The sequence below is a fragment of the Thamnophis elegans genome, chromosome 7 (assembly GCF_009769535.1).
Source record: "Thamnophis elegans isolate rThaEle1 chromosome 7, rThaEle1.pri, whole genome shotgun sequence".
In the NCBI taxonomy this organism is placed as follows: Eukaryota; Metazoa; Chordata; class Lepidosauria; order Squamata; family Colubridae; genus Thamnophis; species Thamnophis elegans.
Genome location: NC_045547.1, coordinates 29,852,536 through 29,873,950, shown reverse-complemented (window position 1 = coordinate 29,873,950; position 21,415 = coordinate 29,852,536). Strand labels below are relative to the sequence as shown.

The window sequence follows — 21,415 nt, the reverse complement described above, 5'->3', positions numbered from 1 at the left end:
TCATAGGGATGCTGCAAAGGTCGTAACTGTGAAGAATGCCCATAAGTCACATTTCAAGTGCCGTTGTAACTGAATGGTCACTAAATGAACTGTTGTAAGTCAAAGACTACTTTCAAGTCACCAGTTCTTGCAGAGTTGGAAGACTAGGCCCAGTTCTTGGTCCCAATGTAAGATTCTTTCTTACTGTAGACTCTGGCAATTCTTTGTAACTCATATAATACTAGAATTATGACAAACGCAATGAATGGGAGGGAGCAAAGTGTCTCCTATAAAAATGCTAAGCCTCAGATGATCCTTTCGACTAAGTCAAAAAAGTCTTTGTGAAAAAGGCCAAAACAACCCAAGATTATGGCTATGCTGTGTGGGAATTGGATTGTGCTTTTATTGTTCTTTTGCAACAGTGAGACTCAATGAAAATCAAATAGTAGCTTCATGCCTAACAAATAGTGTTCTTTTAATGTATCCCCAGGAAAAATGTGGTTTGGTTTGGAACATAAGTTGTTTTCCACTATCAGATTATTAATTTACTTAACCAGGAAGATCTGCTGGATTTTCATTGCATAGCTGATATTTAGGTGATATGTAGGTGTCAGAATTAAATTTGGGATGTGTTGCATACAAAGAATTTAATCAGGAAGATCTGCTGGATTCTAGGTCAGGCTATTGATCTATTTAGTTCATTATTGCCTATTCTGATTGGCAGTAGTTGTCAGGGGTCTGAGGCAGGGGTTTTGCGTATCTCTTGGGTCTTGATCTTTTTAAGTGGATATATCACATTGCATGCAAGGCAAGCCCCTTACAAGTAGCCTATGAACTCCAGGTATGGCAGCAATTCTAGATGCCATTCAGTTTTTCCTTGCCTTCCTAACACATCATAAAATTCTGAGCCTTTTGTTTGTCTCTTTTGCTTGGTCTTATGTTGACCCTCCAGATTATAATTTATCTAAGGATATGTGTAAATTATAATTGCATTTAATAATATGGTGTCAGATATTTATTATATCCCCCCTTTTCCCAATTATATTATGTCTCTGAAGAATAAAGCCACTACCTGCTATTTTACTGTTCAAAGCCCTGTGCATATTGATGATGCTGTAAAAATGATAGATGGTGGCAGTCTTGGCCTTTTTTAGTTAGATCTGAGCTTGAAGTGGATTTTGTATTTGCTCTGGGAAGCCATTATTTTATAGGCCATGGCTGAACTATTCCTAATTTCTTTTGAGCAATTTAAACAAATTAAACAAGTTATAATTGTGGTGGGGCATCTTTTCATGTTAACTGTATCTCCCTGATAAATAGGTTGAATTGTGAGAGTGCATTTATATGTACTTATCTTCTATGAAATACTGCATATACATTATTCTGGTTATTTCAAGATTTGCTATAGATTTTGATTATTTCAGCATTTATCTTTCTTTGTGTTTAAAGCATAACCTTACCAATGTAATAGTATGATACCAATTTATTTGCATATAGTAGTTGAATTCACAGTCATCTTCATTACTTTATCTCAAAAATCTTTAAAATCATCAGATAAATTTGTACTATATTGCAGATGAAAGTTATTGATTTTATGGTAAAGTCAAAATTTGAAATATATGTTTCATGGTTCTTCACAATTCTACATGTAGCTGACTGTTACCTCGTACTATGAGATAAGTGGCATATAAATTAGATAAATAAATTACCTTGAACAACTCAGGCTAAGATAGAATAGAGCTATGGTTAATGAAAGACAGACTCATTCTTATATATTCATTAATTCCTTTAGTGTGTGACTATTTATAGCAATAGCAGTAGACTTATATACCGCTTCATAGGCCTTTCAGGCCTCTCTAAGCGGTTTACAGAGAGTCAGCATATTGCCCCCAACAATCTGGGTCCTCATTTTACCCACCTCGGAAGGATGGAAGGCTGAGTCAACCCTGAGCCGGTGAGATTTGAACCGCTGACCTGCTGATCTAGCAGTAGCCTGCAGTGCTGCATTTAACCACTGCGCCACCTTGGCTCTATTTATAAAAGAAAGAAAGAAAAATTTAAGAATCTCATCTTATAGCATCAATCACTTTATCATGATGGAGTATTGTGTGCTGCAGTTTCAGTGTGATGTATGTTTTCCATTTGTGTAGGAATGCTTGATTGTTAAATGCTTGATTGGTTAAAACATATATTGGTAGTACTTTTTAAAAAATTGTAGCTCCTAAAATCATTTTGATCACACTGTTGAATTTTCCAAAATTGGAAGCATGAATTTTTTGCCATTTTTAATGGGAAAGACTTGAAAGCATAAACCCTAAGATAACAGTGTTAAAAAAGCATAATTCCCACTCAAGCAGGAAAGAGAAAAAAATTCAACCCTGCCTATGTGTGTGATGCAACCCATCAATTTTACTTTAGTATGGCTTTTCTACCACTTTCTTACTACCAAACATTGTCCATGGTAGTCTAAGATGTGGGTTTAACTAGATTACCCTTGTGTCTTTCTTTTAGCTGCTTTCAGCAGTCTTAAAATTGTTCCAAATTAAATGCAACCATGGGATTCATCTGAAGTGCCAATCACTAGAATTTGTTCTGGAGTTTGGTAGATTCTTCAGTTGAATCCCAGGTTAGATTACTTTTGAAGCTATTGAAAAGCAGGTAGAGGTATAAAATAGATGTCAAGTTCCAATTTTAAATAATGTTTTTACTCCAGATACTTGACAGAATTTATTAGACAACCCCTTGGTTACTTGAATTTCATTTTGAGCATTAGGCATGCCTATTTCATCTGTATGCTGGAAACTTTAACTTTAAATCTATATATGTGTTTAGATTAGAAATTTTCTGAAACCATTATTCTGTCTTCCTCAAACTAGTTGTTACCAATCATGTTGGATAACAATGTCCAACATCCTGTGTCAGTGAACCTGGTTGGATGTGTTGGCCAGAAATGATGAGAGTTGAACTGGAGGAAATAAAATTGGAAAAGGCATGTCTGATCTTCTGGATGTTTTTTACCTATTATTTTAAATGTTTTTGAACATGTGTCCATTCCACAAATCCATCATTACATTCAGAAATAGGGCATATCTTATGAAGAGAACTCACCTATACTCCAGTTTACGCCTTTCTTTTTACTACAATATTTATTGACTATGAACCGTTCAAAAGTTTTATGTAGGACTTAATTTTGATTAACTTCCAGATCAAAATGAAGCCCTATATAAATGTAACCCACTTGTTTCGCTAGTGGTATAATCAATGTAGTGCTATAATAGTCTTTAATCTGTTCCAAATTTCAGCTAGATCAGTTGAAGTGCAAGATCACTGGTATGGAGGAAGAATGTTCCTTATTGAAGAAACAAACATTAATGGCTCCTCAGCGGGAGGTGGAGGATCATGGATTTACTGACATTTCTGATTTGCAAACTGAGAACCAGAGGTTAATTGCTTCACTTCAGGAGTTGCAGAACGTAATGCAGGTACATTTTGGAAAGTGTGGATTTGAGAGGAATCAATAGAAGCATTCTCTACTCTGAACCTTCTTCTGTATGGGGTCATTTTTGTATTTAAACTGGGATAGCTTCTGAAAGAGCAGCCTTGATCTATAAAAAATATTTGGTTGCAGAGAAACCCAGATATTGTAATTCATAGCAGCATGTGCCATTATACCCTCATTATTTGATGGTCTGCCCTGAGACTCCAGCTATGGACCTTCCAAGGTTCTTTGTTGCATAGTCCAGATTTCCTACTTGGTGCCTTTGAGAAGTTTTGGACTTCACATAATTCTTCAAGTAACAAAGTTAAATAGGCTTGGGGTAATTTGTGCATTGATTTATGTGTTTGGAACTCAGATGTCAGGGAATGCTGCTGAGGACCTTAAAGGAAACCCATTTAATCTGCATATAATTAAAACTTCTGTTTTAGAATTTCATTCTGGGCCTGTGACTTGGTTGCTACTTCACACTAAGTCTATTTGTTTTAGATGTAGTTTGCTTAATCAACAAGTAAACAATTGATTCATATATCTCATGTAAGTCATAAACAAGACTTGGCAAGCCATAGTGTTTACACAATAAGCTGCATCCAAATAAAACAAATCATTTTGGTGTGATATATGAATCCAGTCTGTTGGTGCATCTTGCAATGGCTAGGCAATGGCTAAAATGATAATGATGATTTTTCTACTAGTATTATACTTCTAGTACTGTTGTTCCAGTTCCAATTTAAGCATACAGATGGTAGTTGAATATATTTTAAGGGAATCTGATTGACAAACACTAAACTAGTTATATGTGTGATTTTACATGTAGACCTTAAACAATTAAAAGAATAAATGCCAACAAGGCTGTTCTTTCCTTTCCCACAATGCCTTGTAATTTTGTAAATCACAGTCTTTGTTCCCTTTTAAATTACCTCATCACAACATTGACAAACATTTCTTCTTGAGTGGCTTCAGTACAAAGTAGTCTTTTATAATAAGTGTAAGACTTGCCACCCAGATAAACATACTACGTATTGCATGAGAGTTGTGTTCATTCTTGCACTAGTGCTGGGTCATAACCTGAGTCGGTAGAGTGCTAAAAATAAAAAATATTTTAAAAAGAGGGCCTCTAGCACTGGCTTAGATGTTTCTATAATATCAGTGGGTGGTATGAGCAGCTGTGATTCTCAGCTGTTTGAGAGATGTAAACAACCTGTTATATCTGGGTTACCAAATAACCCCTATTTTTACTCTGGAATATATGAATGAATATATATAGTTTTGAAGTTTTTCTTGAATTTATGATTTAAAACTATCCTGTATTATAGAGTCCAATTATTTGGTTATTTACATAGGTTAGCTCATGATGCGTAACTTATTCTAATTTGTTTTAGTTTTGGTGAATGTTACTTCAGTACAGTATATTTGGGTTTAAAATTCTTCCTTTTCCCCAAATCCTTTTAATGTTTTAACCATATAGTTTTTCCAGTCAACATTTTTTATTGAATTATATGATAATGATAATATACAATTTACAAAGTAAATAGAAAAAGCAGAAGGGGGGGGAAGAGAGGTGAGGAAAGATAAGAAAAGAAAAAGAAGCATTGAATTATATAATGATAAAATACAATTTACAAAGTAAATAGAAAAAGCAGAAGGGGAGTAGAAAAGGAGAGGTGAGGAAAGATAAGAAAAGAAAAAGAAGCATTGACTCCCATAAGGCATTAACATCAAATCATAACTTTTTGCTTTTTCATAATATGAACAAGCCATTTATATAAAGATCTATCAGTCTGATCGGTAAAATTTTCATTCCTTTCCACATTAAGCACAAAGTTCAGAAGCGGTCTCCATATGAAAACAAAAATACTTATGTTCTTTTCTTTAGTCAATTTTGCCATTTCAGCCAACTCCATCATCTTCTGCAACTATTCGTCCATAGTAGGAATCAAAGTTTCCTATTTTTGTGCATACAATAGTCTCGCTTAGATCAATATATAACAAAGTTCCAATTCCCCTCCAATTCTTTTTTCATTAAACCCAAGAGCAAAAGTTCTGGTTTCATTTTTATCTCCATTTTCAAACTTTTTTTGTAGTAAAATATGAATCATACTCCAATTATTTTTGCTTTATCACATGTTCCATCATAGATGGTAAAAAGTTCCCTCTTTACTTTTACACTTCCAACATTCATTTGACATACCTTTATACATCTCAGATAACGTATCTGATGTTAAATACCAATGATGATCATCTTATAGAAATTTTCTTTTAGATTATAATTTAATGTAACCTTTCAAACCTTTGTCTACATGTTTTCCCATTGTTCAAGCATCACATTATATCCAAAGTTCCTTGCCCACTGAATCAAACAATGTTTTACATGTTCATTTTCCAAATTCAATTTCAATAACATTTTATAGACCTTATATGTTTATCATTTACCATATTATGAAATTTCCAATTCATTTTTAACAAAGTCAAATCCATAACATTTTTTATCCAGTTTAAACCTTTCTTTCAGTTGTTTATAGGTAAATCAATAGCAAACATAACCTTCTGATTCAAGTTATTTTCTCATCTTTAGTATTGGGTCATCAGAGTTAAAAGATTAAATTTTACCATAAGTCAACCAGTCTGGCTTTGCCACCATTTCTTTTCTAGAAAAGGCTTCCTGTGGTGACATCCAAAGAGGTAACTTCGTAAAGAGCCTTGTTTTATATTTATTCCAAACTCTTAGTATGGCACGTCTAACAAAATGGTTATTAAAATCCACATTAACTTTACTTTTATCATACCATAAGTAGCCATGCCATCCAAATCTTAATTCGTGGTCCTCTAGTTCAAGTAACCATATAGTTTTTAAGAAAAGTGTTCATGAGGAAGAAGCATAGGGATACAATCAGTTATATAAATCTATTACATACTCAGCAAAATATTGCCATTTCCATTATACTTGGTAATTTTTATCTAGAGTAGTTTAAGAACTCGTCCCAGAAAGCATGAAATTGTAAGGTTCTTATCTTGGAAGATGTGAGCCCATCTGCCCATGTTCATAATCATCCATAAAACATTGCTTAGCTATGATGTTTTGGTTATACGGTTTCAATCTGACACAGCTTGTCTCTTTAGCGTAAGTATTTTTCACTGCTTAGATCCCCTCATATCATTCATCTAAATATAATCAAAACTAGAGCTTTGCCTGTACATTATTGGCTTCGACAGCTACTGTGGCTTACTGGTTTAATGCAGAATCAGTCTATGGAAGCGCCATCAGGGCTGACAATACTATTAGAGATACTGAGACAAGCATCTTAGGCTTCAAAAGGAAGCCTGCGTATAATTGTGGAATATATTTCTCTACTGACAAGGAAGAGAGAGATCTGCTTGTGTGGTTTTCTGTTTTAGAAGACAGTAACTTGATTGACCTTAGAATCAATGTATCTTGATTTTTGCAACCAGTCATTGCTCTATCTCGGGCAGCAGAATACCCCAGGCTACTCTTGATGGGAATGAAAAGGCTGTTAAACTGCATCAATCTTATAGTCTCAAATAGATTTAACAGTCATTCTTTGCTTAGAAACTAAGGGGCAGGCTTGCTAATTGGCAGTTTTCAGAATCCCTGCTAGACTAGAGGACTCAGAATTATTTTAAAGCAGCCATGAAATTAAAAATGGTGCGACACTGCTATGAAGTTTGTTGCACAAATGCACCCTTCTCTTTTGTTGGTGGTGAAGATACTGCATATAGATATTGAATCTTTTAAAAAAAAGATCACTCCAGTGTTAACTGAGGGTGAAGGGTGTTAAACACATCTGGAGGTTGTCAAGTAAACAAAGAGAAGAATAGATAGAGAACTCTACTCTGGAGTTGCTGGTGGAGATATTTTAAAATATTCCCTAGGCAAGGATGCTGATTTCTCTTAACACCCCCCCACCCCCAAAAGGCCTTAATTATCATTAGGTCCTAGCAGATGGGTAACTTTGCTTCTTTACTGCTTAGAAAGCAAGGGAAGATAAGGCTCCAGGCTCTGAAAGGGTTCTTCTAGACATTCTGGAACATGATTGGAAGGAAGCACAAGCTGACCGACAGGAACTGTGTCAGAAGATCAACTCCTTACAAAACGAGCTGCAGTGTGCCGAACAGCTGAGAGATAAGGTGAGATGCTGTAATACTAACCCCAGACATTTAAGCTTGGGGATGCATTGGAACCGTCATGAAATCTAGACATTAGTGAGCAGGGAATGTCTGTGCCATGGGCTAAAGGCAGTCAAAGTATTTTTGGACTCTAATCCCTGATAGTCCTTAATTTGTTCTACCCTTTTGAAAAAAGCCAGCAAAACCTATGGAAGGAATCATTTGCCAATTGAGACAGATAATTCCACTTCCACCCCTGAAAACAGGTATAAAAAAAGGAAAATAAGATTCTAATACTATTCATTTCTGGATCTCACTACTGTTAGAATGAACACCTTCATAGAGGTTAAGGCAATTTGGACCTCAGCAGGAAAAACCTCCTCCATCCTTCTTCCAATGTCTTTTAAACATTAGATACATGCTTTCTAGTCTGGAAATTCTAAATTTAGTCCCTTTGTCCTAAGCTATGCATGATAATTGAAAATGGGGAGGGTAAGCGCTGCAAAACAGATGATGTACCCTTTCTTCTTTCTGAACCCTGGCATTTGAAAAGAGATTGAAAACCCCCAACTGCCTTTGCTTAAGATCTGAACATTTACTTGGAAAATAATCCATCTTTGGAATTTCTTTCTCAGTATCTGCAAGAAATGGAGGATTTACAATTGAAATTCCATACTCTGCAGAAGAACTGTGATCTATATAAGCACAGAATGAACACTGTGCTGGCTCAGCTAGAGGAGATTGAGAAGGAAAGAGATCAGGTAAATTGCTTCTCCTCTGAAATATTTCCTTGGTTTATAATTATGGTATGCAGTTAAGATTAAACCATAAGATTAAACAACGTTCTTGCTACCCTATTTCATGCTACTCAAAAGTAACAGAAAAATACAGAAACCATCTAAGAATGATAAGATGGAAGAATGGTGCTTGTTTCCAATCCATCCTGTTTTTCAGTGTGGTTCTTCATAGAAACTTGTGTAATATGATCTCAGATCCTAGATCAAATAGAAACATCTAGAAGTGAATCAGGATTGTTTATTTATACCAGTTCTCGGTTATTTGTGTTATTTTTATTGAATGTGCTCTGTTCCATTGCTATTGCTCTAAAAGTAATTTTATACTGATTGAATTATATGTCAATGCATTCTCATTTCTCTATATTTCAAAGAGCTATCTTACTGTAATTTTACTTTCAATCAGGAAGTTCTTTGTTTAGAGCGGCCTGGTAAATACCAGAAGAGAGCTGAAAAGAACTTTAATAAACCATGGCATTTTATCTTTTTGATTATGGATACTCAAACAGCAGAAATGTGCAAAATTGGATATAACTTATTTAAAATGCGATTTGGAGAAAAGAAGAGCATATGCTATGCACAGTTCTGCCTATAATCTCACCCATCAGTTCCCCTTATTCACTGTTTCCTTTAGGCCATTCAGAGCCGAGATGATATTCAGTTCCAGTATTCCCAAAGCCTCATTGAGAAAGACCAGTATCGTAAACGTGTTCGGACCTTGGAGGAAGACAGGGATGACTTGCTGAGCAAACTCACACAGGCTGAGGGCAAGATCATCACCCTAGAGGGACAGTTGCAGCGATGCTCGTGTAACAGGGGCCTTGCCAAGAAGGTATGTTTGGAGGAAAGGAGAAAGACAATAGAAAATAATATTTGTAAATCAGGGTTGAAATGAGAGGTCCTTGGTGTTCTCTGAGCTTGGTTGTTTTCTTGCAGACGTTTCATTACCTAAACTAGGTAACACCACACACTGGCACTGATGATGTTGCTTAGTTTGAGTAGTGAATTGTCTGGAAAAAAACAAACTTAGAGAGTATCAAGGATCCTTGAAAAGAAAGACAAGAAGGCCAATGTCTTGTTGGGAAGGGAAACTAGAATTGAAGGGAATTTGTCAGGCACAAAAGACAGGACTACACAATTCAATTAACACATTAATTGCTAAAAACCTATGCACAGGAATCTTCTCAACTAAAGTTCAGCACCTGTTTAGAATTAGATGAGGGCCAACAGCACTCAAGGTGGGGAGGGATTGGATTTAATTCTCTTATGGCTACATAGGGATTTTAGGCTGATTCCCCCTTTCACTCTGCCCCCCCACAGGTTCTGCCATTCCTTCTACAGGAATTCAGTTAAGCTTGCTAGAGAGGAAAAGGGCATATGCGAGTGGTAATATAAGCTATCCTCCATGCCTTCATCTTCTAGATAATTGCAAGAGTGTGAAATCAGAACACAAGGAGCCCGTTTAAAAAATAGCCCTACCCTCTGTCCATCAAGAAGGCAAAAAGGACAGCTAGATATTCTAATTTTAAACTACATTAAAGTCTGTAGGATTAAACTGTCCCAAATTCTTCTTCAAGCCTTTGATATTTTATCAAAATGAAACAAAAACAAATCCCATGGCATTCATAGGATTTTAGCTTGATATTTTAAAAAAATCAAACACATTCTGGTACTGCAAAAGTGAAATTTCCTTCTGAAATGATTGAGTCAGTCTGGATGACTTTTAAAATCAGAAAAGGAATGGTCTTTTTACTCTCCATAGAATCAATGCAGTAAATGAAGTAATGCAAAGACTTCGTGTCTGCAAATTAAATGTGTGTCTGTGTAGGAATGAACCTTAAGGGATGAGTTACTTTATTGAAGTATCTTGCATTCATTCTCTCTTTTTTCTCTCCCTCTGGCCCCCAAGATATGTTCCTCTTCTCATTCACTCTACAGCAGCAGTTGGAGCATAATAGAGAAGCCCTTGTCCCCGGAGGATGGGATTGTAGAGTCACCAGACATCCTGGACATTGTGTTCCCAAGAGACTCTGTAGGGCCAGATATGGTAAGAAGAGATTGTATAAGCCATGAACTAAAAAGGCAAATTCTTAAATGCTGGAGGACCTCAGTTAATTACAAAGAATTAGGTGGCAGAGAATAGTCTGTCCTGACTTACTGAGATATAATTTTCAAAATCTGTCTGATAGTGAGAGATGCTGAAAGCTGTAGTTCAGCAAAATGAGGAGGACTATCTTGTGGCGGCTATTAAGGAAGAAAGACAATTGATGCTTTTTGAAGGAAAGAGCTGATCTGGTATAAGATAATTTTATATGTTTTTGGAAACTTGCTTTTTTTCTGTTTAGGTGGCAAACACTGATATCTGAAGCTGAAAATATACTTAGTAAGGGCAAAGTTGAGGCTATAAGTCAGGTTCCTATAACTAACTAACTAGGTTGTATTGAGAATCTTGTTATGATCCCAAAACATCTAGAGAGTTTTAAATTGGGGATTCCAATCCCAGCATATCTGTGGGAACTTGCTCTTTTATGTTTTTTGACGAGAACATATGACAGCTCTGTTCTAGAACCATCAAAATTATATAACATTCTGCACTGTGTTCAGCAGGTAGGCAAGACTGTCACAGCCACTACTATTGGCCTATTATGTACTGGACTCCTACATTAGGTAAATACTTTATTGCAGGAAGGCATACTCATCAGTTAATGAGAGAGTGCAGCGAATCTGAATCAACAAAATTCAGCTGATTTGAAAATTAGGTGGAGTATAATGACCGAACCATTAGTTCTCAATACCACTTCTTTAGGAGACACTAGCATCTAATTTTGAGTTTGCTAACCTAACCCATTTACTTCCTGAAGTTGTCTCCTTCCTCTCAGGATGGATTTTGATTGGGATGTTTTTAATCTTCTATGATGTTGCTAGTGATGATATAAATATAAATAGAACTTGAACCATCCCTTGTATTCTGTCTTAAATATTATGCAAACTGGATATATTAGCTTCTGATTAGAGTTCTGGTACTTGGGCTAATCTTCACCAATATGAAATCTTTTAGAAGTGTTGGGTTTATAGTCCACTGGATCCCCACCCATTATGACCACTCAGAATTCTGGAAAATGCCACCCCTAAGCCTTAAGAGGTTATCAGGTTAGAGAATAGGGCCAGTAGTTGAGGTACCAGGCTAGAAACTGGAAGAATGCATTCTAGTCCCAAAAGCCACCAGCGTGACATTGTTTCAGTCATTCCCTCTCAGCCCAACTTACCTCATAGGGTTGTTGTGGGGAAAATAAGAGGAAGGAGGTGTGCTGGATATTTTCTCCACTTTGAGTTATTTGTAAAAATATAAAGATGGGTTAGAAATAATTAAACAAAAATATACTACCCCACTTCTGTCAATGGTACCTCAATGCCTCAGTTAGATGATAACCTGCCTGACATTATGAAACCACATCAGGAAAAAAAGTTTTGTCTACAGAATTTTTGTTTATATGTATGCGCCTTTTGTTGAGTAATTTGTGATTAAAATTAATCACAAGCGGGTGATATCAAGCCTAGCTAAAGAATGATTGAGACAAGGGGATGTGGGATGGAGAGGTAAGAACTGGTCTAAATTCAACATACGTTTTCTGCTTTCCTTAGGAAGTGACTCCAGACAGAGAGAAAGAAATAAACCGGCTCTCCATCTTTCCCTTTCCACCATGTGCAGGTTCCATACTCCGACGGCAGCGTGAAGATGGGCCAATGCCTTTCAAGAGGTATCAGTTAGAATAGGCTGTAAAGGAGTTTCTCTTGGTTACCTTCCTGAACTTGGACTTGTTACTCTCATGAACTTGGACTTGTTCATTCAGAAGAATATTTCCTTCTGTGGAACACACTTCAACATGAATGCATTTTTTCCTCAACCTTTGCAATTTTAAGGTATATATGTGGACTTCAATTCCCGAAACTGGCTGGGGAATTCTAGGAGTCAAAGTCCACACATCTTTAAGTTGTCCAAGTTGAGAAACAATGCATTAGTGTATGACTGGTGGAGGAATATATTACCTCAGACATGTAGAACTGCAGTGTTACCGTGAATTCTGGATTGATTCCCTTTGACTTTATTTAATTCAGATTGCCAAATGTTTGGTAGAAACATATGAGATATTCTTTCAGTGCTGAATTTGAACAATCCAGGGTCCTCTTTCTCAAGGTTTTCTCTGTCAGTTTTCTGTATGAGAAATAAAACATTTTATCTTCTGGAAAGGGAATGAAGTCATGGCAGAGAACAAAAATAGGCCAGGCAAGAGACAGGGGGACTTTCAATTCTAACCTGCTCCCCAGAGATTTTAACTGTTCCAAATAAGAGATTTTACCTGGGAAGGAAAGCTATGGCAAACCTAGACAGCATATTAAAAAGCAGAGACAATACTCTGCCAATGAAAGTGCGTATAGTCAAGGCTGTGGTTTTCCCAGTTGCAATGTATGGCTGTGAAAGTTGGACCATAAGAAAGGCTGAGTGCCAAATAATTGAGACCTTTGAGCTATGGTGCTGGAGAAGACTCCTGTGAGTTTCTTGGAGATCAACTCTGACTGCTCTTTAGAAGGCCAGATCCTGAAGATGAAGCTCAAATCCTTTGACCACCTAATGAGAAGGAAGGAGTCACTGGAGAAGAGCTAATGCTGGGAAAGATTGAGGGCAAAAGAAGAAAGGAACAACAGAGAATGAGGTTTTGGGGTGGAGTTACCAAAGAGTCGGCGTTAGCTTAAATGGACTCCGGAGAATGGTAGAGGATAAGAAGGCCTGGAGGAATGTTGTCCATGGGGTCGCAATGGGTCGGACACAACTTCGCAACTAACAATGACAAAACTCTAGGATTAATGAGACAGACAAAGTGATAATGAAATTACCCTGCTCAGGATACAATTTTTTTATCAATATAGATAATATGATAACATGATGATTAATGAATGCTGGAAATGATCTTCCCACTATTTTATATGTCCTATGAATTATTTGAAGAAATGAAAGAATATTAATATAAGAGATTTGATTTTGATTTTTTTTTTGTAAAAAGTAATGTTTTTCCTCATTGTGTTCTGTATTTTTTTCTGTCTTCAGTTGGTCTTATGGGTCCTTTGGTAGCATGGAAGACTTAACAGGTATTGCTAGTCATGGTTTCCTATAAAACATTTTCATCTTGAAAACTACAAAAGGGATTATTGGGGCAAGCAGAGAAGAGCTTTCCCTCTTACAAAATCACCTGCATGGATATGCATCCACATGGGGGCACACTTGCCCCATGCTTCAGTTGCTAGCTGTGGGTTAATTATCCAGGGGCTCACTGGTGTCCTGCATGCATGCTTGACTAAAGTTATTCCTGTTTGGCGTACTTAATTTATTGGGGAGGGGGAGTGGTTAGACAATGAATGTGATTCAGATTCAGAAGAGTAGAAACTGGAAAAGATGAATGTTTCAGCTTCTGGCTGTTATTGGTTATCGGTGACAGGTTGTAAATCTCTAGAGCCTGCCTCACTGTATATCCTGAGATCAGATAGTTTTGTGGCATTCACTACTAAGGCATCCAACAGGAAGATTGGTATTTAGCCTGATCCTCTTGGGATTTTTGCATTTAGATGTTAAGTATGCCAAAGGTGTGCCCAAAACCCAATCGTTCAATGCCTAAATTCAATTCAAGCTTCTCTGTTGATTCCACAGCCCTGATTTTAATGTAATATGGGGGTTCTTTAAAGAGCCCATATTTACTCCATGACTTGCTATCTTTGGGGGACAGGTGTCACCCAAGTGTCAGGGTTCCAATGTTAGGGTTCCAAATAGCATCCAAAAGTAAATCAGAGTCCAAGGCAAAGTATTGCTCAAAGTTCCAATTGATTAAGAGAGCCACGTTGGCACATCTGGGAAAACCCGAATCTGAAAGTTTCCCAGTTTTCCCCACCTAGTTGAAAGTTCAAGATCTTGCCCCCACACCCACAAGTCCATCACATGGTCTAATCTTCCACTGACATGCTGGCAGTTCCACCCATCCAATTCCGGTCAGGTGCAGAGATGCAAAGACCATGGATGACCTTGGCTTTCTAGAAAGAATTTTGTTATGACTACATCCCCTCTCCCATTTTTCCACAATAGAAAATGCACAGTAGAATAATAGAAAGTGTGGCAGGCCAAAGATCAAAAGAAAAGATGGCTGCAGGCATGACACAAAGCTTTTGACCCAAGTGACCCAAGCTTGTAGGTGTGTAGGTCCTTTACTGAGTTCCACCCATGCAATGGCACAGTAGACTTGCAAAGGAAAGAGCCCTTCCATTGGGATTTGGTTCCCATATTTATGTCAGTGTTTCTCTTCCCCTGAACCTCCCCAGCTCTATATGCAACATAAGAATGAATAATAACGAACTTGCTCTCCATCTTTCTCCCCAGCAGGAAGCACCAGCACCACAGCCTCTTCTGCCAGGTCACCTTCGTCTTCCAGCAGTGCACACACCAGAGCAAAATCAGAAGCCTGCCTGTCTGATGATGGTGATCAACAAAACTTTGCCAGAAGGTCTGTTTGGCTTCCTCCATGGTTTCTAGAGACAGCATTATTGACAAAAGTGTCATAGATAATAAGATTGTCCTCTACCATCAAAGCTCAGCCCCAGTGGTGGGATTCAATTTTTTTTACTACCAGTTCTGTGGTGTGGCTCGGTGGGCATAGCATGGCTTGGTGGGTGTGGCAGGGGAAGGATACTGTAAAATCTCCATTCCCTCCCACTCCAGGGGGAGGATACTGCAAAATCCCTGAGTCATTCGAGACTCGGGAGTTGAGAATAGATGGAGGCGGTGCCAGTCAGAGTTGGTATTTACCAGTTCTCCAAACTACTCAAAATTTCCGCTACCAGTTCCCTAGAACTGGTCAGAACCTGCTGAATACCACCTCTGCTCAGCCCCCTGACGCTGCAACCTATAGGCAATATTTACGATGCTACCACCTTCTACTTCTTTGCCAGTTCAGATGAGTAGGCACCAACATCATGAGAATGGCTCACCCTAGTATTAGAATATAGTATTTTCTTTTTAGGAAATGGAATCCAGATTTGCAATCATCTTTCATATTTTCAGTTATTTTCTTGCCGCTCTGCAATATACTTCTCCAGGGCCGTTCACCTTAAAAAAGAAAGAAAATGCACCCCCCCACCCCCAATTAACATGGAAATTATATTAGATCCAAAACAAAGCAAACCTTGTTGACAGGTAAAATATAACTTTTATTAATCTGGCATATTCCAAATGCAGTCTAACATGAGCACTGCAACTCTCATATTTGCCAGTAGGCCTAGTAGCTGGGGGTGATGGGAATAGTGGTACATTATATCCTAATATCAGCTTGTTAAAAGCTGGAAAATTTCCAGCTTAAAATCGGGCAACAATCTTTCTTGCACAAGAAATGGAGGCTGTTGCCCAAGATGTTGCTGTAGCTGAGATTTTGTAGATCTATTAAAAAAAAGGTACTATTGTGTCACGACAAAAATTTAAGTTTGGGATTCGTGTGTCCTTAGGCTGTACAATAAAAATATATTGCCTCCCTAGGACCTAGCAGTGCCATGAATTTAGTTATTGCACAGCTCTTCAGATGAAAACTCCACAGTAGTTGTAAAAAATCCAGCCTTTCATGATTGTATGATTGATGCCTGATGTAAACTAGAACGTTTTACTGGATGTGCCTCTATTGTTTTTTGTAAAACAGAAGTCATATCCATCTCTCCATTTATGCAGAGACCAGAATCTAAATCCCTCTCGTTGTTTGCTTTCCCTTTTAGATCGGTTATGGTGCATTTGCCCAACACAGGTTCCCTGAGTGTTCCAGGACCCCAGAGCAGGGGGCTGACTGGAGACATTTCCATCCTTGGGGGAAACAGAACTGGGATTTATATCCAGTGGGTGAAACCGGGCTCAGAAGCTGAGAAAGCAGGACTCCGAGAGGGATGTCGGCTCCTAGAAGTATGAATAGAACTCAGTTCGGCAAAATTATGGCTAATTTCTATAAAGGAAGAATTGGATAAGAAAGGGAGAAACACTTTAGTTTGGGACATTAATATTTGAAGCATTTATTTCAGTTCCAATTTTCAACATATGTCTGCCGTCCCCATACACAACTTTAAAATACTCTTTCTAACGTTCTCTTTCACTTAACATTTTTAGTTAATCTCAAATCATTTTATCACTTTTATTTTTAACTAGCTGATAACCCGGTGTTGCCCGGGTATTTATTTATAGGGGGAAAATGTCTGGACCAAACGTAATTTCTAATGTTGGATTTTCCCCCTTACCAGAGGGAGCCCCCTTGTGGAGTACTGTGAAGCTGTTACCATGGCAACTCTATGGTACTGTGCTGTACAGTAGAAGCCATTTTAAGGCACAACAGGCTGTATCTTAACAGAACACACACCCCGAGGAGTGTTAGGGATGTCTTATCCCTCACAGTATTTTTTCCAGGGAGTAAGTCATCAGTGTACCAAGTTTGGTTGAAATTGCTCAAGGTGTTCCATGGTTACACTGGAAAACACACACACACACACACACACACACACCACACACACATTTCATTCACCAATGAGGCTCCTTGTCTTGATTTTCTGCCCCATTCCAGAATTTTTTAAAAAAAATCCATCAAAATTGCTCTGTGTTTTCTTCATAACGATTCCTTTTCTTTTATTACACTATTTGCCATAAATACTTCTATTCTCATTTTTGCTGCAGCAATCATTTTCTTATATGGATTCCTCCCCCCACCCCTGTCCACAAACTCTTTCAGGTTATCATTCAACCAGGTGTCCATTCTAAACTTCCCATTAAATGTATCTTTACCTACTTTTATGGTCCTTAGTAACATAATTCTCTGCTTCAGGCATCTTCTATATCCTCTTAACTTATATCTACTTTCGATTCATTCTCTTGGAAGATTAATCTATCGTCTAATACTTTTTTTCATGTAGGGCTCATACTTTCTTTTCCACCAGACTTTATAACTTCAGACTTACATCTTTCATGGCTTTCTTTTTTATTCCATGACAATTTTACTCTCAAGATTTACTCCTGACAGCAAAAATAAATCTGTCCCATATTCAGAGTTGCTCATTGCTCTTATAACCTTCACTAATTCTCATCATAAAAGATCAAAATAATCATGAATTTAGATTTGTATTAATACCTTTGGTACATGTACATGAAGGGACTTACCGTATTTTTCCGAGTATAAGACGCTCCAGAGTACACGACGCACTTTAGTTTTTGGGGAGGAAAATAATAAGAAAAAAAACCTGCCTCTGCCTACCAGCATCCATGGTATTCAGCTGGTTAGCTTCCTGATTTGGACCACATGGTAACAAGATCAGCCAATGAATATGAATAGCAACTAAGTCAGCCAATGAGGGCTATTTGGACTCTGAAATAGTATTTGCTGTGTGAGCAACACGGAGACCAGAAGGAGCCTGGCTTAGCTGAGAATTGAAAGTGAAACTGCTTGTATTTACTGCTACCTTGGAAAGCCTGCTTTTGGTATTGTATTGTATATTATTATTATTATTTTGAATTCTGCTGAATCAGTTACTTGTGTGTGCTTTCTGAATGTGATTGCTGCTGCAAACTGACCAGCCAGGTCAGCTTCAGCACTTATTGCAGCCTAATTCAACACAGCTGATTGGCGGGTGAATCGGACTGCCGGAATACCCACAACCAGCTGTTCTAGGCTGCAGGGATTGCCACAGACCATCACTGCCTCCATGTCTCATGTTTCTGGCCTCTGGTGGGGGTGGCTGGTGCTACATTTGTTGTATAAGTCACACCTAAATTTTCACCCTCTTTTTTGGGGGGGAAAGGTGTGTCTTATACTCTGAAAAATACGGTATGTTTAAATCACATTTTTTAAACAGACCATTTCCTAAGCAGGTGCTCAACATATAGTCACCGTTCTTAATTTTCAATTTCTGGAAGATCCAGTCTCTTTTTCTGTATTCTTTCCTCTTGCTCTCGTCTATCCATTCAGGAAACCTAACAGTAATTTTTATCATGCATCATACTCATTCAGAATATTGCACAATTTCCACCAAAGTCTTTTTCTTCTGCTTTTCTCACATTAACACAATTCATTAAAATTATTAACAATCTATGGACTCCAAACTTCCTATACACACATAGCAACCTACTGTAGATGAAATCAATTCATACTTTCTGATATAAATGTTAATGCTTATTTTTTATATATTCTAATTCATAGTCTTTTATGTGCTGTGGTTATCGCAAAGTTGCCCAAATATACTAACCTCCATCACACATCATAGATTTGGTTAATTTGGGCTTTTACTGAATATTGTTTAGTAATCTAAAGAAATTTAGATGAAGTTGCTAGCCTTTTCTATGTCACATGTAGCTTTCCTTGCTAATGATAAGAACAATCAGTTTTGCACATTTTGGCCAATATGCTATAAGTACAACAGATCTATTTTACCGCAAACATAATCACACTACGTGGCACGATAAAATAGCGGTGATTAAACCGCGTCGCTAAAGCCGCAACGTCATCACCGCGCGTCATCACCGCCGCGACAACAGCATGGCGACAGAAGGGCGTTCTACATGCTTCGTTCTTTGCCTCCAAAGGTAGCCCTCCTCCTCCAGCTGACAGCGGCAGCGGGCACGGGGCAAAGTGGGCTGCCCAGCAGCAGCAGCCTGCGGGAAGGGTCCAGCTCAGCCGCGGGGGGCAGCAGGAAGCCCGCGGGGGGCCCGGCAGCGGTGGCGGCTGAGGCTCTCCCGGGGCTGGCGAAGCGGGCTTGCCCGGCGGAGGCAGGCCACCCTCTTCTTCCTCAACAAGGGAGAACAGAAGAGGGCGGCCTGCCTCCGCCGGGCAAGCCCGCTTGGCCGGCCCCGGGAGAGCCTCAGCCGCCGCCGCTGCTGCGTCCTCCTCCACCGCCGGCGCCTCCCCCGAGGAAGAGGCAGGGCGGGTGGCGTCGGCGGCCCCGCTCGCCCCCCCGCGGGCTTCCTGCTGCCCCCCGCGACTGAGCTGGACCCTTCCCGCGGGCTGCTGCTGCTGGGCAGCCCGCTTTGCCCCGTGCCCACTGCCGCTGTCAGCTGGAGGAGGAGGGCTACCTTTGGAGGCAAAGAACGAAGCATGTAGAACGCCCTTCTGTCGCCGCGCTGTTGTCGCGGCGGTAGGGTCGTGTTTTTCTTAGCGCTTTGGACGCCGCGGATTTGCCTCCGCACTTATGTCGGCGCGGATAAGGGCTTCGCAGTTTTGTGGTGGAACCATCACACTATTCTATGGTAGTTAGCAACCTCAGTCTAGTGATTACTTTGGAAACCAGCATATTATTCCTGCATTCTATAACTTAGAGGCATAACTCCTTAATACTTTAAAGCAACATTGAATTGAATGAAGCATATATAAGCTTATTGGTTGCTCAACATCATCTATTTGACTATTACAAAATATGAATGCTACATTTTTGGTCTATCCAACACAACTGTTGTTATGTTTTTAAAGCACTAAAACAAGCAAAATCTATTAGATAGGTTTTTATCCCCAAAGTGAAAACAGAATTCTGGGAACAAAACTTCTCCAAGTTCCTTTCCAAGTTCTATCTTTTGATTCTGATCATTGGACTATACCAAACATAATGGAGTTGCTTATGTTTCTTACTGATTGACCTTCTCTTTGAGTATCAGATTAAAAGTTATGTCTCTCAGCAACCGATTGATTTTCAGTGTATGTTATACTAGCTTGAGGAATTCCTAGCGCAGTTAGTAATTTTTGATTTTGAACTAAATTATCTCCCCTTCTCTCTCCCTCGGGATGGTAATACATATCATTTCATTCATTTAAAAACAGCAAGTCAATTCTACAATATTTGAGTACCTTCTGTTGAGCAAAGTTTTGGATTGTTGTTCTGAAAGAATGCCCTGATGGTGGCAAGCCCTTTGAGACAGACAAATTCAGAAAAAGATAATTACTTGAATTTCTGGAACAAACTTTATTTAGTTCTAGTAGGATAATGTAGCAGAATCTTGAAAACCTGCCAAAGCAATTCTTCAGCTCAATTAATACCCAGCATAATTGAGATGGGATTACTCTGGGTCTGTTTCTTATATTTCCCCCTCCCCTAAATCTTTAACAGCCCTGCTGGGTATTTTTAAAATCTTTAATCTTTCTCCTATAATAGTCTTTCTTCCTCCTCCTCCTATATTTCCAAGGTCTGTTAGATATTCCATCACAATAAGAGAATAATAAAAGTGGAATTGTTTATGATGTTAGATTATTCCATGTGTCTGATTTAGTCACTGCTGTTCATCAATTTTATTTACAGCCAAAAGGTTTTTAAAACGTTTTTAAAAACATTTTGGACCTTTTGATCATAAATAAAATTGCTGCTAATGTAGCCTGCATACACAAGTTTCTCCTGCGTGTAGTTTTCTCATATAATGACATTGGGCAGAAATAACCAAGCACGGAGCATACATCCACCAGTAAACAACAGCTTGTAGCCTGTTTGATAAAACTTTGGAGGAGTTGTTTGTTTTAAGAGCTTACAAGACTTTCATTCCTTGTTTAAAGGAAGATCTAAGAACCCAGCAACAGCTTATTTCAAAGATCTGTTAAGGAAACCTATCTAGCTTGTATTCATCAATCTTCTCTTGATTTCTTGTACAGTTTACAGTTACAAAAAAAGGTAAAACATTTATTTTAAGCCCAGAAATGTTATTCTGAAGCTAATGAATCTTCTCTCTCTCTCTCCCTCCCTCCCTCCCTCCCAGCTTAGGGAGACACAGGTGAATGGAGAGGGGCTCTCTTTGGAGAACTGCACACTGGAGGTTGCTCACTTAAGCTTGTTGCAATGGAAGGAACCATCTGCTCTTCTATTCTTACATGACATCAAAGGTAAGTAGCGAAGCATATGGTGTTGTGTTGTGCTTATTCATCTTTGATCCATATGGACACAGACTTGAATATATTCTGTATCTGTGTTGACCACATTAAAATATATAGAA

General features: G+C 38.4%; 1 protein-coding gene across 1 annotated transcript in view; it reads left to right on the top strand.

Annotated features, from left to right (window-relative positions):
* Positions 1-21,415, top strand: part of CARD10 (caspase recruitment domain family member 10) — a 46,920-nt gene that overhangs the window by 13,439 nt on the left and 12,066 nt on the right. Inside the window, exons 6-15 of the mRNA XM_032220704.1 lie at positions 3,282-3,461; positions 7,466-7,621; positions 8,236-8,361; positions 9,029-9,226; positions 10,304-10,441; positions 12,037-12,152; positions 13,499-13,539; positions 14,816-14,939; positions 16,195-16,375; positions 21,182-21,305. Coding sequence (XP_032076595.1) covers positions 3,282-3,461; positions 7,466-7,621; positions 8,236-8,361; positions 9,029-9,226; positions 10,304-10,441; positions 12,037-12,152; positions 13,499-13,539; positions 14,816-14,939; positions 16,195-16,375; positions 21,182-21,305 — 1,384 coding nt within the window. The remainder of the gene's footprint in view (positions 1-3,281; positions 3,462-7,465; positions 7,622-8,235; positions 8,362-9,028; positions 9,227-10,303; positions 10,442-12,036; positions 12,153-13,498; positions 13,540-14,815; positions 14,940-16,194; positions 16,376-21,181; positions 21,306-21,415) is intronic.